At 35.7% G+C, this 19,010-nt stretch overlaps 4 protein-coding genes across 4 annotated transcripts in view; 3 read left to right on the top strand and 1 right to left on the bottom strand.

The window, feature by feature from the left end:
* The first annotated feature begins 446 nt into the window (after window positions 1–446).
* LOC107187769 (28S ribosomal protein S18b, mitochondrial) lies at window positions 447–1,380 on the top strand. Its single transcript, XM_015575938.1, has 5 exons — window positions 447–569; window positions 634–790; window positions 848–945; window positions 1,031–1,161; window positions 1,245–1,380. The coding sequence occupies exons 1-5, from the start codon at window positions 504–506 to the stop codon at window positions 1,372–1,374; spliced, it is 582 nt and encodes a 193-aa protein (XP_015431424.1). The 5' UTR covers window positions 447–503; the 3' UTR covers window positions 1,375–1,380.
* A 26-nt stretch (window positions 1,381–1,406) lies between these two features.
* Window positions 1,407–2,915, top strand: LOC107187768 (pyridine nucleotide-disulfide oxidoreductase domain-containing protein 1). The gene has a single exon (XM_015575937.1). It carries the CDS (start codon window positions 1,419–1,421, stop codon window positions 2,850–2,852), a length of 1,434 nt encoding a protein of 477 aa, XP_015431423.1. The 5' UTR covers window positions 1,407–1,418; the 3' UTR covers window positions 2,853–2,915.
* Window positions 2,916–3,346: 431 nt separating this feature from the next.
* Window positions 3,347–18,205, bottom strand: LOC107187767 (kinesin-like protein KIF14). Its single transcript, XM_015575936.1, has 12 exons — window positions 17,874–18,205; window positions 17,225–17,779; window positions 16,605–17,151; window positions 16,177–16,404; window positions 15,963–16,091; window positions 7,519–7,679; window positions 6,782–6,982; window positions 5,815–6,087; window positions 5,205–5,277; window positions 4,959–5,128; window positions 4,375–4,837; window positions 3,347–4,093 (listed from the first exon to the last, which is right to left on the bottom strand). Exons 1-12 carry the CDS (start codon window positions 17,978–17,980, stop codon window positions 3,347–3,349), a joined length of 3,654 nt encoding a protein of 1,217 aa, XP_015431422.1. The 5' UTR covers window positions 17,981–18,205.
* A 249-nt stretch (window positions 18,206–18,454) lies between these two features.
* Window positions 18,455–19,010, top strand: part of LOC107187655 (protein catecholamines up) — a 1,671-nt gene continuing 1,115 nt past the window's right edge. Inside the window, exon 1 of the mRNA XM_015575798.1 lies at window positions 18,455–19,007. Within this exon, the coding sequence (XP_015431284.1) occupies window positions 18,633–19,007 (375 nt within the window). The 5' untranslated portion in view covers window positions 18,455–18,632. The remainder of the gene's footprint in view (window positions 19,008–19,010) is intronic.

The following is a 19,010-nucleotide window of genomic DNA, read 5'->3' as shown; positions in this document are numbered from 1 at the left end:
CCTGAGGGATGTTGAACTAAAAGGTTAAAAACATTTATATTAATTACATTTAATTATTAAAGCTGAATAAATACTTTAATATTATAAAGAACTTGAAACATTTACAGAGTAGCATCCGGTGTGACTATATTTGTTAATCAAATCAGCAACTTTCATGAAAAAATTTATGACAAAATACAATATATTAAATGTAATAGAAACTTTTTCTAGAAATTAAATATTTTTATTCTGTTTATGACAAGGATTTAGAATTTAATAATACAATCTTTTCGTATGTTAATCATTTATAATATCTAAGTAAGTTTTTAAAATATTTAAAATAAAATAAAATAAAAAAGTTGTATATAGAATAGTGTAATAAATAAAATTGTAAAGTATATTTAATACTAATAGCAATCTGTACTAGCAATTAAAATCTATTTCATTTGAGTTTGTACATCTTGAGTTATCCCAGTTTCTCGATTGTATTCTCTATCAAACAATTTTCTCAGAAAACAGAAATAATGTCATTAATGTCCAATGGATTCCATTTGGCTGGGTCAATTTTACGAACCAATTTAATAACAAAAGTAAGAGCGAACACATTAATTACATTAAAATTATTGTAACCCTTTGGTATGGAATCCTTTGTAGGTTATACCTGTGAGATTTATACATCCTACAATTTTGCAACAAGTTAATGAAAAAAACTCAGTAGGACAAGAAAAACCACAATCAGATGTATCATCTTCAAAAGACAGAAGTAAAGTTATTCCTGTGGAGACTAGTATACGTTATTTGAAAAGTAATGGTGAGTATGGACAAATATTCATAGGTGTGAAATGTATTTATAAAAGCATTATTTCAGCTTATAAGGAAACTTATGGAAATTTCCCTGTTTGGAAGCACTATAGGCGAAATCACAAAGGACAATTTCCGCCACAAAAAACACGAAAAACTTGTATTGTAAGTATCTTTAATACAAAGTAACATGGATTCTTATAGCATGATCATGACAACATTGATGTGTCATTATATGCACTTTTCCTAGAGAAATAATATAGTTTCCACTGGTAGTCCATGTCCAATATGCAGAGATGAGTATCTGGTTCTTGATTACGTTAATATTGAATTATTAAAACAATTTATTTCTGAACACAATGGAAAAATTCTAAGTTATAAGTAAGTTTTATTTGTTTATAAACTGACTAAAAATGAGGATATTTAAGTACATATTTTATTTCTTTTGTTTTTGCTATTCACAGAACAACTGGCTTATGCCAAAAGTCTCACAATAATCTACTTGTTGCTGTACATAAAGCCAAAGAGTATGGTTTACTCACATTTGATGTTCCCTTCAGACAGTACGATTATTCCGAGTGGAAAAGTTCATAAAAAAAATTCTGTTGGAAGCATTGTATATTGAAAGTCATACAAAAATGGATGAAGAAGAAATAAACTGTACATTTGCAGTAATAGGAGGGGGTATTGCTGGTGTATCTTGTGTTGAAAGCATATGTTTTCTTGCTCCAGAGGCAAATACTGTTTTAATTACAGCTAGTCCCTTAGTAAAAGCAGTTACAAATATAGTTTCACTTGGTAAAACATTAATGCAATTCAATGTCGAAGAGAAGGATGCAGCATCTTTAACAAAGACAAATGATTCATTAAAAATTATTAATGACTGTGTTATTAAAATAAATATTTCAACTAAACAAATACTCACTAAAAATGGTAGAATCATAACATATAAAATGTTATGCCTTTGCAATGGTGCTAGGCCAAAACTTATAGCAGAAAATAATAACAACGTTTTAGGAATTCGAGATACCGAGTCCGTTGTTCAGTTTTCTCAGAAAATGAAAGATTCAAGAAGAATTATAATAGTTGGAAATGGTGGTATCGCCACCGAAATTGTGCACGAAGTGGATGGTATTGAAATGATATGGGTAATTAAAGATAAACATGTTTCTGCAACGTTTGTTGATCCTGGAGCTGCAGAATTTTTTATGGATAGAGTACACAAAGTAGATGTATCTGGAAATGCTAATACAACTACTCTAACTAAAAGAATGAGATACACAGTATCTGACACAGGAGTTGTAAAAGATGGACCAGCTTTAGGTCCTGATTGGCACAACAATTTTGATATAAAAAGTACTGCCTTTAAATCTGCAAAAGTACAAGTTGAATATGAGTGTGAAGTACTGAAGATTCTCAATGAGTTTGAGAAAGCAGAATTTAATCCTACAGAGGAATGGCCAGTGTATGTTGAATTAACAAATGGAAAAATTATTGGTTGTGATTTTATTGTGTCAGCAACAGGTGTAATACCAAACTCTAATATACTAGGATTAGAGGATCTCAAAAAAGCAGAGGATGGTGGGTTATTAGTGGATTGGAAATTAGAAACCTCAGAACACGATATATATGCTGCTGGAGATGTATGCAGTGCAGGGTGGGACTTAGCAAAACACTGGTTCCAAATGAGACTGTGGACCCAAGCTCATCAGATGGGACGTTATGCAGCAAAATCAATGGTTTCCACATTGAGAAATGCGGAGTTTTTGCAAGATTTTTGTTTCGAAATTTTTACTCATGTAACGAAATTCTTTGATTATAAAGTAGTTCTGATTGGTTTGTATAATGGACAAAAATTAAACAATAAATATGAAATTCTGTTACGTATGACTAAAGGAAAGGAATACATAAAACTAATATTGGAAGATGGTAAAATGCAAGGAGCAGTATTGATCGGGGATACTGACTTGGAAGAAACGTGTGAGAATTTAATACTGAATCAGCTGGACTTAAGTATTTATGGAGAAGACTTACTGAATCCGGACATTGATATTGAAGATTATTTTGATTAGTTGTATATTACAAATAAACTGAATAAACTTGTTCATGTCATGTTTTTGTAGCTTGTATCATTAATTAGACTCTAAAGGAAATACAAACTTCATATTAATTCTAGCTTCTATTTGTTATTATTTGTCAATCAATATACAAAGTGTGTACGAAACTATATTAAAGTAAAACGAAGTAGTTAACATAGTTCATAGTTTATACCATTAGAAATACTACTCTAGTATAAAAATAATGTTGTACCGTAGTTACAGATCTTAGTAAAAACCTAATGGAATTTTATATAAGAAAATAGAAAATATTTTCTATGGATAAATGTACAAGTGACAAAAAATAAAATGGACATTTAACGTCTTAATTAACTTACATAACTTTCAGATAATTATAAAGAACTGTACATTCTTTATTCACATAGAGTATTTCTTAATGAAATTTGTTAAAAGTAATTAGATATAATCGCCTGTAAAAATCCAATAAATTCAAGTTGTATTTCTAATTACTACGTCACTTCTTTTCTTAATTTATCTGAGAATCTAACATTTTTCTGGATTGTTTTATCGATGACTCTATTACTATTATGCAACGTGGATTTTGTCGGCGAGCTAAACGATTTTACACAGTCTTTATTAGGATTTTCCGAAAGTGTTAAATTTATATTACCTGAGTTTTCAATTACAGTACCATCACAACGTTGTATGTAATCTAGACTTTCATTTATGCGTTCGCATAATCCTCTCTCTTCAAATGTTTTACGCAAATTATCTATGATATTCTGTATGTCGTCGAGAGATTTCGCAACCGATTGAATTTCGCCATTGTTATCGCACAATTTTCGCAAAGTTTTTGCAGCGAACTCAATTTGTATAAGGCAACTGTTTACGGTATCCTGTTCTTTGTGATTGTTAAAAGTTTGATTACCAAATGTAGTTCCGAAAACAGATGTATCCATAGAGAACTGTTGCAAGCTTTCATTCAAGTGTTTCTTTACTGGTGTCATGTTTATAGAAATTCGACTATTATTCAAAGAATCCTCAAAAGTTTCTGTATTTTCATAGGGTTCCCACGTCTCATTCGACGTTGTGCACAGCTCTTTAATTGAATCCTCTATATCGTAATCTCGCAAACCATGAACCCAATCTAAAAATCGCATTGGCTGCCATATCGTTTCTTTCATGGAATCTCTGTTACGTATACGAATTACTGGCTTGAGACTTTTATTCAAAATCATTTGTTGTTGATCAAATTCCTACGAGAAAAAAATTCTTTACACAATGATATAAAAACTGCATGCTTTAACACTTTGGTTACCATGTATCATCCATAAAATAAGCAATACTATATGTATTCTGGAGTTAAAGAATCAATCTATCTAGGGTTTATAAGATTCTATAAACATAAAACAATTAGTTTCGATCTTACTAGCTCTAAGATGTTACGAAAAAAAAGGCTTGGAGCAATTATTACTTTTATGAATATTGATCAGGTAGCCCACATGTTAATTATTTTATCAAACTTGTGGATACGTACATAATTAATACCGACTTCTCTGCATCGTTCGGTAGCCTCTCTGACTAATAATTGCATTTCATGCAGAGTAATACCGCCACCGTTGATAGCCTCAGTACTCGCTTTCATTTTAAGAGCAAATTCAGCATCTGCCGTTTTCTCGCTCAAGATATTTTCCAATTCTTCCAAGAAGTTGGATTTGTATGGGGTGACGGTAACTTTCTTTTCTTCTGATTGTATCTGTTTTAATCGATTGCCTATCTCAACCTCGTTTACAAGCAATTCTCTTTCCAGTTCCAATTCCTTCTTTTTCTGATGAATCTGTTCTAACGCAAGTTTCTGTTCTTCAACTGTAGAACCAAGAACTTCAATTTTCCGTTCATAAGACGACTTCTGGGAGCCCAGTTGCATTTCAACCTCGCGTTTTGCGTTCTCCAATTCTTTTATAGCTTTTTGTTTACTTTCCTCTAGTTCGGCTCGTAACCTTTAACCGTAAGATTCCATTAAATATTTATACATAGTAAGACATAGCTGAGTCATAAGTATCCGTTTAAAAGAGATATTGTATAAAAAAACAAAAATTAAAGTTGAAACAAAACTCGTACTTCTCCTCTTGTACTTTAAGAATTTCCTGGTAAGCAAATTCATAGTCCATGGCTTGCGCAGAAATTTGAATATTACTTTGCCCGTCATGAGGATTTGAAACTTTAAAGTAATGGTTGCCGCCGATAACCAGTCGGTCGCCGTGCTTGAGGACCACTTTACCGGTTACAATCTACAACAATGTGAATTTTTAAGAAACTGATACATAATAATAATACACGATAGGATATACGTGTAACATGTTATACTTGTCCATTGACATAGGTGTCCCCGTCCATTTCCGAAGACAATGTAAGTTTCCCGCTACTATTTTCAATTGTGCTGTTAAATATACAAAAGATGATTAAAGGAAATATATATAACAGATCGCATTAAAGCAACATTGAATTATATTGTACAATATGTAACAGATCGCATTAAAGCAACATTGAATTATATTGTATAATATGTAACAGAAAATCTCAGTTTCATGCGTGTTATCCCGATGATTTTATAATCTTGTCCATAGCGTTTCTTGAGAGCACCTAGACAGATCTATCGGCACCATAATTTTAATGTATGAAAAGACGACGTAAATCCTCATTAAACCATAAATTAGTAAATGTCATGCTCAGAAATCATCAGGTGCGGTGTATTATGTTGACAAAGGAAACAAAGAACATGCAATGGCGAGAATGTGAAAGGAGAACAAAGAATGAAGAACATTTGTATTCTTGCACCAGAAATCAAGTTGCAACAGACGAAACGAATATGGAGAATAACATCAAGTAGAGAAAAGAACGAGAACGTGGGGATAAACAGAATCCAATAAATCCGTTTGCATTCAACCACCAATGTGCGAACGATCCATAGACTAACCAGTGTAGAGGCCTAACTAGCGGTCCATCCAACATGATATCCAAAATTTTCGACGAACTTTCTGGCCCCGAATTTTTGCCGATACGAACCAATCCAGGAGGAATCAAATACAATAGCGTACCAGACAACATAGGATCGGCTGCGAGATTAATCAGACAAGGCTGTTTATCTTTCTCATGGATATCGATCTCGATGGCGATTCCGCAGCGACGTAAGTATTTTAATTCGGAATTTTTCCTCTCCTCCGTTTCCCGTAGCCTTTTTAACCAAGTCCTGCAATCACAGACAACTGAATCCCAAATCTTTACCGACGACATGTTCGCACAAAGATCCATTATTCCGATTTCTGGTGTGCTGTTCCAATGAAATTTCCCTCCGAAAGCAATTAATATCGGCTCGAGCCACAAATAATTTTCACCTTCTTTTTTTTCAATTCATTTCAGAGTATATCTTACAAGGGATGTTAATTTAAACAAGAAAGATCATTCGATTAAATTACACTTCGTCTCGCGACACAGTTTCGCAGAAGTATTGTTCTCTTTCGTTAGAACTTCTTAGGTTGCATCGCGATCTAATTACCGGGAGTGTTTGAGTTTCTTTAATTTCGATAGTAAAATAAAATGCATAAATAATTCATTTATCGATTGCGAATATCGAGAAGTTATTTATCTGTAAGAAAAAAAGTGTACCTTTACATAGTTTTCTATTACATCATCAGAATAGAAATATGTAGAACATGAGGTTTATTGATTTGACTTGCAAATAACTTTCGCGGTCGTGTGAAAACAAATGTGATAAATAACAAAAGCTATGCAAGTTTAGGAATAATTATTTCACTTCAATAATACCGAATAATACAATAAAAGAATTAATGAATTGAAAAAATGAAGACGAGGCCTATTTATGTATCAATCCAACTGTAAGAAAAAGTATTACTAATTAAAGGTGTTTAGTAGGATACACTTACATTTGAGTGGTCGCGAGTTGTTCCTCGGTTTTCTTCAATTGATCCTTCAATTTATCGATTTCCTGCTGTTTCTGCTTCACCTCGTCGTGATTCTTGCCAGGGGGTTCAATGGAATCTAAAAGTCTACGCGGCTGAATTCCCAGTTGCTTTTCGTATCCTTCACGGACACCGCGCAATCGTTGAACTTCCGCTTTTAGCTCGCTATAATGAAACAAAGCGAAAGTCAATAACAGGAGGATAAAAAAATACGGTTATTACGATGGTTGCACCTGTTAAAAATCATTAGGTTATGTATATGGCAACACCACGAATGTATTCTTTTGTTTCGCAGTTTCTAATTTCAACCGTATACGGTCCACGTTACTTCCGGTTCAATCGGAACAGAAACCGTAATTACACAACCGCAAACGGAACCGAAATTGTACTTATTTTACTCATCTACATCGTTTACATTTTGTTTTTTCATTGATCGACCAATTAACCGACGAAAATGTTCGAAAAGCTGGATTGATAATATTCGAAAATGTGCCACGCATCGAAATAATTCAAAATTATCGTTGTGAATTGCGTGTGCGAAAAATCAATTTTGATCCTCCCATTAGCCAAACCTGCAAAGCCAAAATGGGTACGAGTTTGATGCAAGATTTGCTATAAATAACTTGCGCGCACATTGACAGCAACATAGGCAGTAAATTGACAGCAACATTGCAAAAAAATTAATAATAACGAGTTTTTACCGAATTAACTTCTCGTGTGGATCTTCGTTGATTCGTACACGATTGATGATTGCTCGCGCTTGACATGCGTATCGAAGGGTCGAAAGTGTCTCCTCCACGTGTATATTAGCAGGGGACACGGTACCAAGCATCGCTGTCCTCGAGTTTCCGCCGAGGCTCTCCTAACAGATTAAAAGAAAATAAATTACAGAATATTTTCAATAGAGAATGTAGCAGTCGCTTTCTGACAAAAAGTAAGCGGATCAATCGTACAGTTCGTTCAAATAAAAATAAGTACTCTGACTTATCGAAATTGTTGTCAAGGTGGTCGAAGTACTCGTGACTCTTACCACCAAAGAATACTACATCGATCGAGAGACTTCGATGCATGGATAAATGGCGTTATACATTCTTTCGCTGCAGAAGTTAACTGTTCGAACAGATTTAGACAAAGTATCATCGCGAATATATCATAAAAAAAAATAAGAAAGAATGAATACTGACGTAACTATTGTTTAACAATGAACTTTTCGATCGTTAATCGAAAAAACAATTACAATCACCAATCAATATCAATTTTAAAACTGAACAATAACACTAAGTGATGTTTACAAAATGTACATCTGTCAGTTCGTCAAACAATTGTACGACAAATCATCGTATTATCAGATTTGTCGGTGCTTCATGATCATTGATCCAATGACTGATCATTTCGGTCACGATTCGACCGTTAATCAATTTCATAGATTAATCGTAAACTAATCATTTCCTTTTGACGCTCCGATATTTCGATTAAAATGGTTAAAAGCGTTCCATCTATCATAATTTCGTTTCTTTTTCGCATAAATAATTATTATCAAGATACCGGACGATAAGACGGTAAGCCGTTCGAAAGAATGATTGCAGTCTAATCTTTTGCGAGTAGTATGCTTCTTTATCGATCACGCCTTGACGTTTCTTTCTTAACGTTATCCTGATATAACTAATAAAACGATAAGATCGCAAATAGAGGATGGAGTTCCTCGTTTGTGCATACATGTTAAGCCCGCCGAACCATTCCGTTAAGACGATATTTAACAATGGAAAAAAATGTCTTCAGCTCGTGTCGTCGAAACGTCATCATCCGAACGGCAAGTTTTGTTCAAGTACAAAACTTTTCTATCGTCGATTAATGAAATTCCATTGTCATTTTTCATCGCTAGACATTTATCTTCGATTCTTTTGCTTCGTATCGATTTTTTGCCTTTATAATATCGCGGATGATAACACGACCTTTAATTCGACAACGTTTAATCGTTTCAACCGGTTATCCGTATAATCGCACAGAGACCCGTGTACGAATGCACACGGATTATCAATTTGCACTTGCAACATTACAAAACGATCCGTCTTTTCTCTTCCAGTTGGGGGTTATCCGGTACGATTAATCGTTGTAGGGATACAAAAAAAAGAAAAGTATTTTTTTAAACTTTAAACGATTCCGCGTAAGCTTATCACCCGTTACATACTCCAATCACGTGATGTTATCAGTAACGAACGAGACTCTATTTATTCATATTTGTTTTGTTTTTTTTTCGGTATTACAATTCTGTTCGTAAACGGAACTTTTTATACGATTCGCGGTCGTAATAAATCTTCCCTTGGTACACAGTACACCGTGCTAGTGGTTCAAGGGTAACTCTTCTAATCAACACGTAGGCGCGTTCACCATCTGGAAGGAATTCCGGTTGCCAGGCTACACTCGACCATATTGTTTGCAAAATAGAAGAAAAAATTCTACGTAAAATCGAACGTCACAGCCGTGTACGGACGATATAGCCCGATGTTAAGTAATTCTCAGTCGAACTTGCAGCCAATCTGTTTGGCGATGTAATAGTTATCGAAAACACGTAATTTTTCCGTTACCAACAAGATTCTAAAGATAAATGTTTTGCGACACACACAAGGCGAGCCCCTACCTAGTAAACAATAAATTTTTCTGCACGCACTAGAGTGTTATCTATTACGTTGTTAATAACAGCCTTGGAATTTATATATGCTATCCGGAGTAACTATTATTAATAAAAAACAAATACCGACGTGTCGAACAGGTACGGTACGGAGAACGATAAGAAATAATTCGATACATTCAAATGCTTGTTTATTCTGCAACAGATGCATCTATCTATATGTATGTTGAGGAAAATTTAGTTCTTAGTGAGTCACACATAGTGATATTTTTATTATCAATTATCATGACTCAGAAATTTCTTAACGCACGGATATCGATTGTTAGGCTTTCATATCTGTACTCGCGAGTTACTGTAAAAAAAACAGTACCGAATAACTTAACCTAATACAATTTAGTATTATCATGGTGATAAGATTTACTTTCCACATAATTATCAAAGAAGATAAACCAGGATAAACCGGTTCATCGAGTACAGGTCACGAAACAACGGATATTTGTACACTCGATCAATATCAGTTCATTTACCATAAGCCTGGTATAAACGGATATACTTATTAATTTCCTTCGTTTATCAGGTAGAAAATAAAATGAAATCCGTGTTGCGTTTACATTATTCACAAATGCAACGAACACGTGAAAATCGGTAGCCCGAGGATTACCGACGATGATTGATGATTAACTGATCCGATGACGTAATGTAAAAACACACAACCAGTATTGGTGTAAGAACAACTGGAAAAACTTGGACCAGTTTCCAAGTCATTTTAATATGTTGCCGCAAAAAATTACAATTCTTATTGAAAATGCATCCCGGTGGAATGCATGTAGCAACTATTTCTTACAATATTTAACAAAATTTGATCTTATTATCAACATAAATTGCAGATACAACCATTAAGAAACAAAAACTTTCTAAGTTTCGGAGATAGGACTTAAAAGAATATTTGTTGTATTCTGGGTTGAATTTTCTTTATATTGTATGGAATTGGTATTCTGTGAACCAGTGAGACGTACGTAGATTAATGATCTAAATTTATTTTTAAAACTGGAGGTAGAACAGTTAAGAACTCGGGCGACGATGTATAAGTAATTTGCGCCGTATGATAAACAATATGCGTTGTTTATATTATCTATCTGTACGATAGTGGTGAGTGCATTACCTAACTTACTACACAAACAACCAGTATTGTTTATCCTACGACAAAAATTGCTTACACACAAGTTACACTAGTACTCAATTCTAGGCGATGGTCCAAATTCGACAACCTTGTCCTATACTACACATCCATTCCCATCAGTCATTCATAGCGTGGATCCAACAAGTTCCCCCCTCTCCCCATGGGGGGGATACGGACACTTGATCCGAATCGAATACAACTCGGCAGATAGAGACAAGAGGAGAAGAAAAAACAATAGCGAAAAGGTGCGTGACGGCAAAAACGCATTTAGAAGTCATAAAATCCGCGATGTAATTCGCGAAGGTGATTGGTGTATAAGGGTGGGGCGAGCCAAAGGGCGCACGGCGAGGAGCGGGAGAGGAAGAGAAGCGGTGAGGCCGGTGGTGGGCCGCGATATGGGAGAGGGGCAAAACCGACGGCGGCGGATAAACATTACGTGTGCACAAAGCGTCCACGCTCGTTTAGTTCATAGGAAAACATCGTGGCAATTCGAGCGTGGGACGGACGCAACGCAACCGTTCAAAAGATTTTTGGCAGCGTCTCGTCTTTTTCGCGCGCTTTCCCTCCCCCACCTCCTGGATCGTATATTAACATCGGTGACTCCTGTTTGCCAAATCAGTTTGTCCCTCGTCGCAGTGAACAGAAGGAGCGAACCGAGGATCCACGAGAGAACACATCAATTCATCTGAAGTTGCCTGAAAAAGTTCTCGACTTCGTAGAGGCACAGACCGAAGTTAACTTCGCAAGGTATTTACGAAGAAGAAGAAGAAGAAATAACATCATCAGGCAGGCGAAGTTAATTGGCGTGTATACGTACCAAACAAAGGATCGAGAAGACGTGCACACCCGGGAACACACTGAGGAGGTGTCCACGTGTGTGGAGATGTGAATAGTTTTCTCCACGATAAGAAGAGACACTCACACAACCAACAAACATGGATCTGGTCTACGTGCCCGAAGTACTGACCTACGGTTACCTAAGGAGCCTGTCGTACAGGGACTATGAGCAACCCTGGAACACGAACTATTTTAACAATGGTACGTCCTTTGAGCGTTCTGTAGTAAACAGATATTACGGGCAGAAATCAAACGTGTATCGATCCAGACGGTTTCCATTCAGGAATAGCGCAGGGCGTTTGTACAGGTGATCGGAGCGGCGAGTATAAATTGAGTAGCGGTGTCCATACATTTTCTTTTTCCGTGGGTAAATATTACAACCGAGGATCGCGCTGTGTCTTGTTCCTAACTGTGTGTGAGCAGTCGAGATAACGAAATGATATCTTGCCGTGCAAACAGTGATCCATACGCAGTCGGAGTAGATGCACGTGTCCTGTAAAACTCGGTATAGAAGTAAACCTCTCGGTCCTTGAGTGTGGTCTGAATTCCAAAATGAAATATCATTTTTGTGGTTAAAATTCTTCCGTTTGTTCGATTCACGAGTGACAAGCTTTTGTCGCGGGTAACTGTGCTCTCGTGTCTATTTCCGTCCGTATTCCATTTTGCTATTGTTACGAAGGCCTGCGAAAAACGTTACTCCACTCGATCGTTTTAATCGTTTCACATTGGGGTTCATCTTTATCGGGGAGAAAGCACGGCGTCGACAACGTGAAAGCTCTCTTTCTCTAGATCGACTCTCGATCACCGTACAAGGAGCTTGTTTTCTCCCGTTTGGCTGTAACAGAGTCGTTTTAATCGTCTGTAAATTTGACACAACTCGTAATCGAGTACAATTATATGAGAATGCACGAAAAAAGTGTAAATTCAATATTATTCTTCTGTTTCAAAAATTCAAGCTAACGTCGTGTTGCAAAATAAATGTCGCTCTCTCTGCGAGTCCTTTAGACTCTCGGGTCTTTTGTTTACATTAGAGCTACGCAGAGTAATTCTTATCGTCTCGATATATGCTCGTTCGGTTTTGAATTCAATGAACCAGCGACGTGTTTCCTGCTCATCAGAATTATTGAAAGATATGCATCGATAAAACTCGTTTCTACTCGATATGCTAGGCTGTCTCTCCCATCCAGGCAGCAAGGACGACGCTCGTAAAAACTGCGCAGCAAAAATGTGGGGAACGAGTTGTGTCCAAAGTTTTTCTATTCTCCAATAAACTACGGAACTCACAAACGTTTCCATCTTCCAATGGTAGAAAATCAATGATCGAAAGACGAAGTGAATTGTACGCATTTGCATTCCCGTACGATCACCTGGTTGCATAACAGTAAAAAAATGTGTGATGAAAGCCTAACCGCGTATTGTATCATTTTTAGAATCTGACTGGGCATCATTAACGGACTAACCAGACTTTCGATTTAATTTTAAATTCCGTCAAAGATATCCCAAAGCTTTGCGATCAGGGAATTTCCATGAAAAAAATTTCCATAAAACCCCTGATAGAAAGTTCAATCAGATTTGAAATATCACATTGGATCCCGATAATTAGAAGTCCCCAACAGATAGAATTTTTTGATAATTCGCTAGAAGGAGGATCGTGCGTGCCATGAGGACGCCTGATATTTTCTACGTAGTTGGTGCCCCACCCATCGCGTTATCTCCGCGTGGAACTGGTTGTCGAAACTCGGGCTCCCCGCGTTTACGTATCGTGCATTTTTTGCATCCTGAAATACCTAGTAATTATCACGTGTTACCAGATATACATTTGCGAGAAGAACCCGCAGAGATCTTTCGACTGAGCAAATTCTTTCCGTGGCTCACGCGATCCTGACGATATGTGTTCGAATTGCCAAGAACCGCAGGAATAAGCGGCTGTAAACAAACAAACACGCGGGCTACACACGCCGATATTCTAGACGATGGAAAACATGTTTACGGTTGTTACGATCTGCGCGCGCGCGATTTGTGGTCACAGATACAGAAAGAAACATTCGTACTGTATATGATAATGATCCACGGACCAGCATCCACGCCCGCGGGCGTTCGGTTATATTATGTATCTCTATACGAGCAAGCGAAAAAAAATACAACACAGTCTAAAAATAACGTTTCTTAGCAGATGTGACACGCTACTCCGCAGATAAACGTAATTAAAAATATCGCGCCTGATAATTAACACGATCCGTGAAAATCGCAACTATCATGCGCCGAAGGTGGACGAGAAATTGCCCATTACATCGAACGAGAAAGAATGCTTTTATCTTTAATGGTATTTACATATTTACTTTAGCTCGAAAGCTTTTGTGATCGCTTAATGGAGCGATCTTGTTACGATAAGATACGAAAGTATTGTCAAGTTAATCGTGAATAAATTCGTTGATCTTTAACAACCATTCTTCAAGAATAATACAGAGTGGCATGCGTTAAATACATAGATATTTATGTTTTCTCTCGAGTGTTTCTTGAAGTTAAACGTAAATTCGAGCTTCTTGATATTTTGTTTGAAGGTTTCGAATTTTTCTGTATAATATTTCATTAGATCGGGGGTGTTAAGACCTGCTATTCTACTCGCGATAACTCACGTGTTTATGCGACGCAGTGCGAGTCTATTTCTAGTTGGCCGATACGCAAAAGATGTTCCCATGACCCTTCAGTCCCATTCGCAGGTTTTGTAATATGTATCAACCATTCGAATCGCATTGAAAACTTCATTTTATCTTTTATTCAAAGTAAAGTATGCGTTTCTGTTCCGTCTTTTCGAAGATTAAGGAAACTTATTTGAGATGTTGATTTTTATCTTCTAGACTTTTTATCTAACGAAACGACGTTTTTCGTAATCGTGTATTAATCTAAGAGTAATAAAATATATTTTACGATCGAAAACGAAAACAAAAGTGGTATACGTAGTACGAGGGAGCCGTCACGCACGCGTTCGTCAGGAAACAGATTAAAGGGTGTCCTACGTGCGTCGTGGCACGTACGTTTTTGAAGAATTTGCAACACCGTTGATTATACATATCTGACAGTTGTTAATGATTCTCCTATAATATCAAGAGCACGGAAATCGATTTCTCTTTATTTATCATTTAAATACTAATTTTCCTCTCGTAACAGGAAACAAGTTAGGTAGAAAGCGGTTAGACGGAAGTTAGAGTTATCGACATGAAACCGTAGTAACGCATTTTTTAAAAGGAATAGATTCCAATGGTGGAATACAATTGTGTTGCAGGGCGATCGATGCAGAATTATTGCCAACGATTGCCGCAACAGCACCACGAAGAGAAACAACTGTCAAAAGAGAACTGCCACTTGTGTCGAGAAAGCAAAAGAAGAAGCCTGGCGGCTTACATAAGAGGCAAATCGCGGAAGAGTTCTTGCAAAGAAATCCACGAGGAAGAGGAAGAACAGGATACCGCGAATGTTAACGAGGAGAGTTCAAATGGCGATAATCAGGCGTCGAAAGTAGAGAACGAAAATACAAAAAGATCCAGTGAATCGAAAAAGACCAAGGAGAAATAACATGTAATTCAAATCATCTCGCGTGATTGAATGCTACTTAATTATTACGTATTTCAGCTAGAGTTTCATCTATATAGGTGGAAGTTTTCATATAAAACATGATGCATAAAGATAATACTGAGTAGATTAGATATTAATAAGGGTCTAATCGTCATTCACGATTCATAAGATTTTTATAAAAGTTATGATTTAAAATTTTTCATTATGCCTGTGTGGAAATGGCTCAAAGAATAATGTACTTTTACGCATTTCACGCTCCTAGATATTATTTCAAACAAAAAAGTACAACGATATATGCAGAACATATGTGTACTCATACACACATGAATTCTCATGAATTGGTAGGAGAATATAATGCATGCTCTACTGAATTCATATACTAAATTAAAAAATGAATTCTCAATCGATTACTCATGCATTATTGAGGTTTTTACTTTCTTTCAATACACTGTCAAGTGTAGAAGCATTAAAAAGATTAAACGTTATAATTTAAGATTAACCGAGTTTAGAAACTGCATTTATATTGCAGGTACAAAGTATAAATACTGTAATTTTTACCCTGTAGCAAACGATGTATTCTTTACATTGTTTTACCGAGGATACTTTAACGATGCAGAACTTAGAATTAAGAAGATATTCAATAGAGAATTGAATAATCTATAAGACTGACTTTACACACAGAATTACATTGGAAGAAATGTTATCCATAGCTAATAGTATTAAAGCTAGCTTATAAGTTACAGTATACTAGGAAGTACATCGTTTGTAGAAATAGTGATAAATTAGTATTTTCATACGAATGTTAAAGAAATATTACTGTCATAATATTTACAGACTGTTAAAGAAGATTCATTAATGAAAAAGCAATGAATAGAAAATATATAGAATAAATAGTATCTTCTTTCGTTTGTTTTAATGTTACTTACCTTTAACAGCCATGTCAGAACAGACTCTCTATATGGAACAAAACCTCGTTTACGATTATTCGTGCTTTCAGCAAGAGATGCAATTACTTTTCCTAATGTCAGCAGTGACTTGTTAATGGATACACCTTCCTATAAAATACAATCGAATACCCGACTATGTACAAATCAGGTACTACAAAAATATAGTTATATATCCAAATGTAGCAAGACAAACCTTCAGTCTATCACCACTGGCACAAGTCTGACTCAGTCTCTCACTGCCAGCTAGGTCCACTAAATTAATTTTACTACGACGACTAGGATCTACAGGTTCCTTGTCCAACTGACTATTTACTTGTGTCTGTGTTAATATGATACTGAATATACTATGAGATCTTGAACTTTTTTCATTCATTCCTGTTGCTGCAGTAGCTCTCTGAGAATTTCCGACTCTGAGCCAAGTCTGAAATAAACATATTTATGATGATACGTGTGAATAATGAAACATCTATTAGTACACAAAAGAAACATTCTCACTATACTGCTACCCAGATAGCACATGACGCTTTGAAGACGCTCATTTGACGACTATTTTAGGACTAAGTCTTTAAGCCGTTTTCAAGGCATTATTTGGTGTCATGTGCTGTCTGGATATGGACATACCTGCAAGTCTTTATAATTCTGTACACAATGCTGACTCAAATCAACAATGTACGGACCAAAAACAGGATGTTCTCTGACTTTAAGAGGAGCTCTTTTTACTCCATTGTTAACATTCGTTAGAAGATCATGTATCTTTTCATTATAGATTTCAAAGTAACTAATTTCAACAGTGGTTTTAGTGTTCATGCTTGTAGGTATTCTTGTAAATATTTCTTGACAAAATCGTGGAATAATGCCAGATGCTTCATCAAACATTGTCAACTTTGTCTGTGAAGATTCTTGGCCCATCATGCTATAACTTTTACCAGATCCTGTTTGTCCATAAGCAAACAAGCAAACATTGTAGCCTTCGAAAGCATTTTGTACCAATGGTAGAACCATGTTTTTAAATACAGTTTCTTGACTGGCATGACTAGACATTGTTGGATCCTCATATGACATAAAGCAGTGATCATACATGAAAGTATGCTGAATAGATTCACAGTTGACACTAATACTTTGGCCATTTACTTGTAGAACTGACATAATCTTTGAATCGCTTAGTTCTCTAAAATAATAAAAAAGAAAGTTTTGTATTACAACACAGTATTTTTTCAAATTTTTTAAACATAGAAACTTACTTCATATTTAAAGGCCTAACACGTATTCCCACAATCAAGTTACTATTTTCTCCTTCGTATACTGTTTGGTCTTCTATACCGATTTCATTTGATTTAGCACAGGGTGTTTCTACTTGCACTACACTGAAGCAATTGGGTGTTGTTTCAGACAAAACATGATCACTTAAATAACGGTTTATAGGTGTTTTATTTATAGGTAAGACATTCATTTTTGTAGCACTTGAAATAGCACGTGATTTATATAGCTTAGGAGTACAAAAATGTACTGTTGGTGTCTTATCATTCAATGAAGTAGCAGATGCTACCTTTGTAGAAGTCTTATATCTTTCATTGGATAATATACTTTCAGGAAATAAAACTTGCTTCCTTTGAAGTGTGTTTATAGACTTTGAATGTGTAAGATGCGAGTTAAAAGGTATGTCTGTTAACTTGGAATTCTCAACCAAGACACTGTCAAACAACATTTTACGTTTCTCGTGTTTTAAGCATTTGTCTTCATCTTCATTTCGGATTCCTTTCCGAGGTGTGTTAAACATCTCAGTGCACGTTTTTCTTCTAAAAAAGAATCAGACAGACTTAGCGATGTACAAGCTGCAAATAAATATTTATTCATACCTATGTATGTATAAAATGTAGGATATAAACTCACGTTTTGTTAAGAGAATTTGTATTTTCCTTGTCGAAATTAATGGGTATACTTGAGAAAATGGCATCGCAAAATCCGTGTCCCATAGATTTCACGGTATTATGTGACATGTTGGTATAAGATGCAAAATTTTCTTAAGTGGAAAACATTTACGCGATGAACAATTTTGTTTCGGTTAACTAACCTTGCCAAAGCCCGCCGTTTGACAGATGCACAGTTACCAGTGACTACATCTATAGCCACTGCAGTTACTATGTTTGTCTCAACCAATCATATTTTTCTGCATGGATTATATTTGATTGATTAAAACGAATTGTAGATTTTTACCATCCATATATACTATATACAGTTCCATGATTATTATATTGTTCTAAAATCGGCAGCTACGCGTAAGTTTTACCCTACGATTTAGTATTTACGATCATCATTGTAACGATCTTTTAAATTTCAAATTTTTAAATATTCAGGCTGGCCAATGTCGGTAAACCATCATTACCAACAGCACCATGGTACTTTCAAAGAGATTAACCAAACCCACAAACGTCAATATATATATATATGTCAATATATGTATAGAACCTGTGACCAAACACTAAACCACGCTTTGATAACGCAACTTCTGACGTGGCTGTATTTTTTTCTTATTGAGTACCGTACCTGTAATATCGAGGTTCACAAACTTCTATGCACGGATGTTAACATTACACCGACCACAGTACGTGAATCAGTTATTTTTCCACCAGTTCGTGCAAAGCTGTAGAAATGACTACGACGACAGAAGATAACCAACCTAGCCATACAAACAAATGGATTTCAAAAGTAGTGTTTGCCACATTCCTGTTGCTTATACTTTTAAACTTGCCAGCGCTTTGTCAGGCCCATAGTGATGACGAGTCACCAAGTTTCAAATACTCTAAGCACGCTAATGAAGTGTATCAGCAAAAGGAACATTCTGTGGAGGAACATCATCACGAAGAACTGAATTTGAATCAACATAAACATGTGCACAATGAACATGATCATCGACAGAAGTTGCCTTTGTCTGACAAAACACAGGACAATGTGCTTTTCAAAGCTATTACATCAACTCTATTTATATCAGCAGCTCCATTTTTTATTTTATTTTTTGTTCCTTTAGAC

Source organism: Dufourea novaeangliae, unplaced genomic scaffold, assembly GCF_001272555.1.
Source record: "Dufourea novaeangliae isolate 0120121106 unplaced genomic scaffold, ASM127255v1 scaffold101, whole genome shotgun sequence".
Classification (NCBI taxonomy): domain Eukaryota; kingdom Metazoa; phylum Arthropoda; class Insecta; order Hymenoptera; family Halictidae; genus Dufourea; species Dufourea novaeangliae.
The sequence above is the reverse complement of the archived record's forward strand: the minus strand, read 5'-3'. Positions and strand labels throughout refer to the sequence as shown.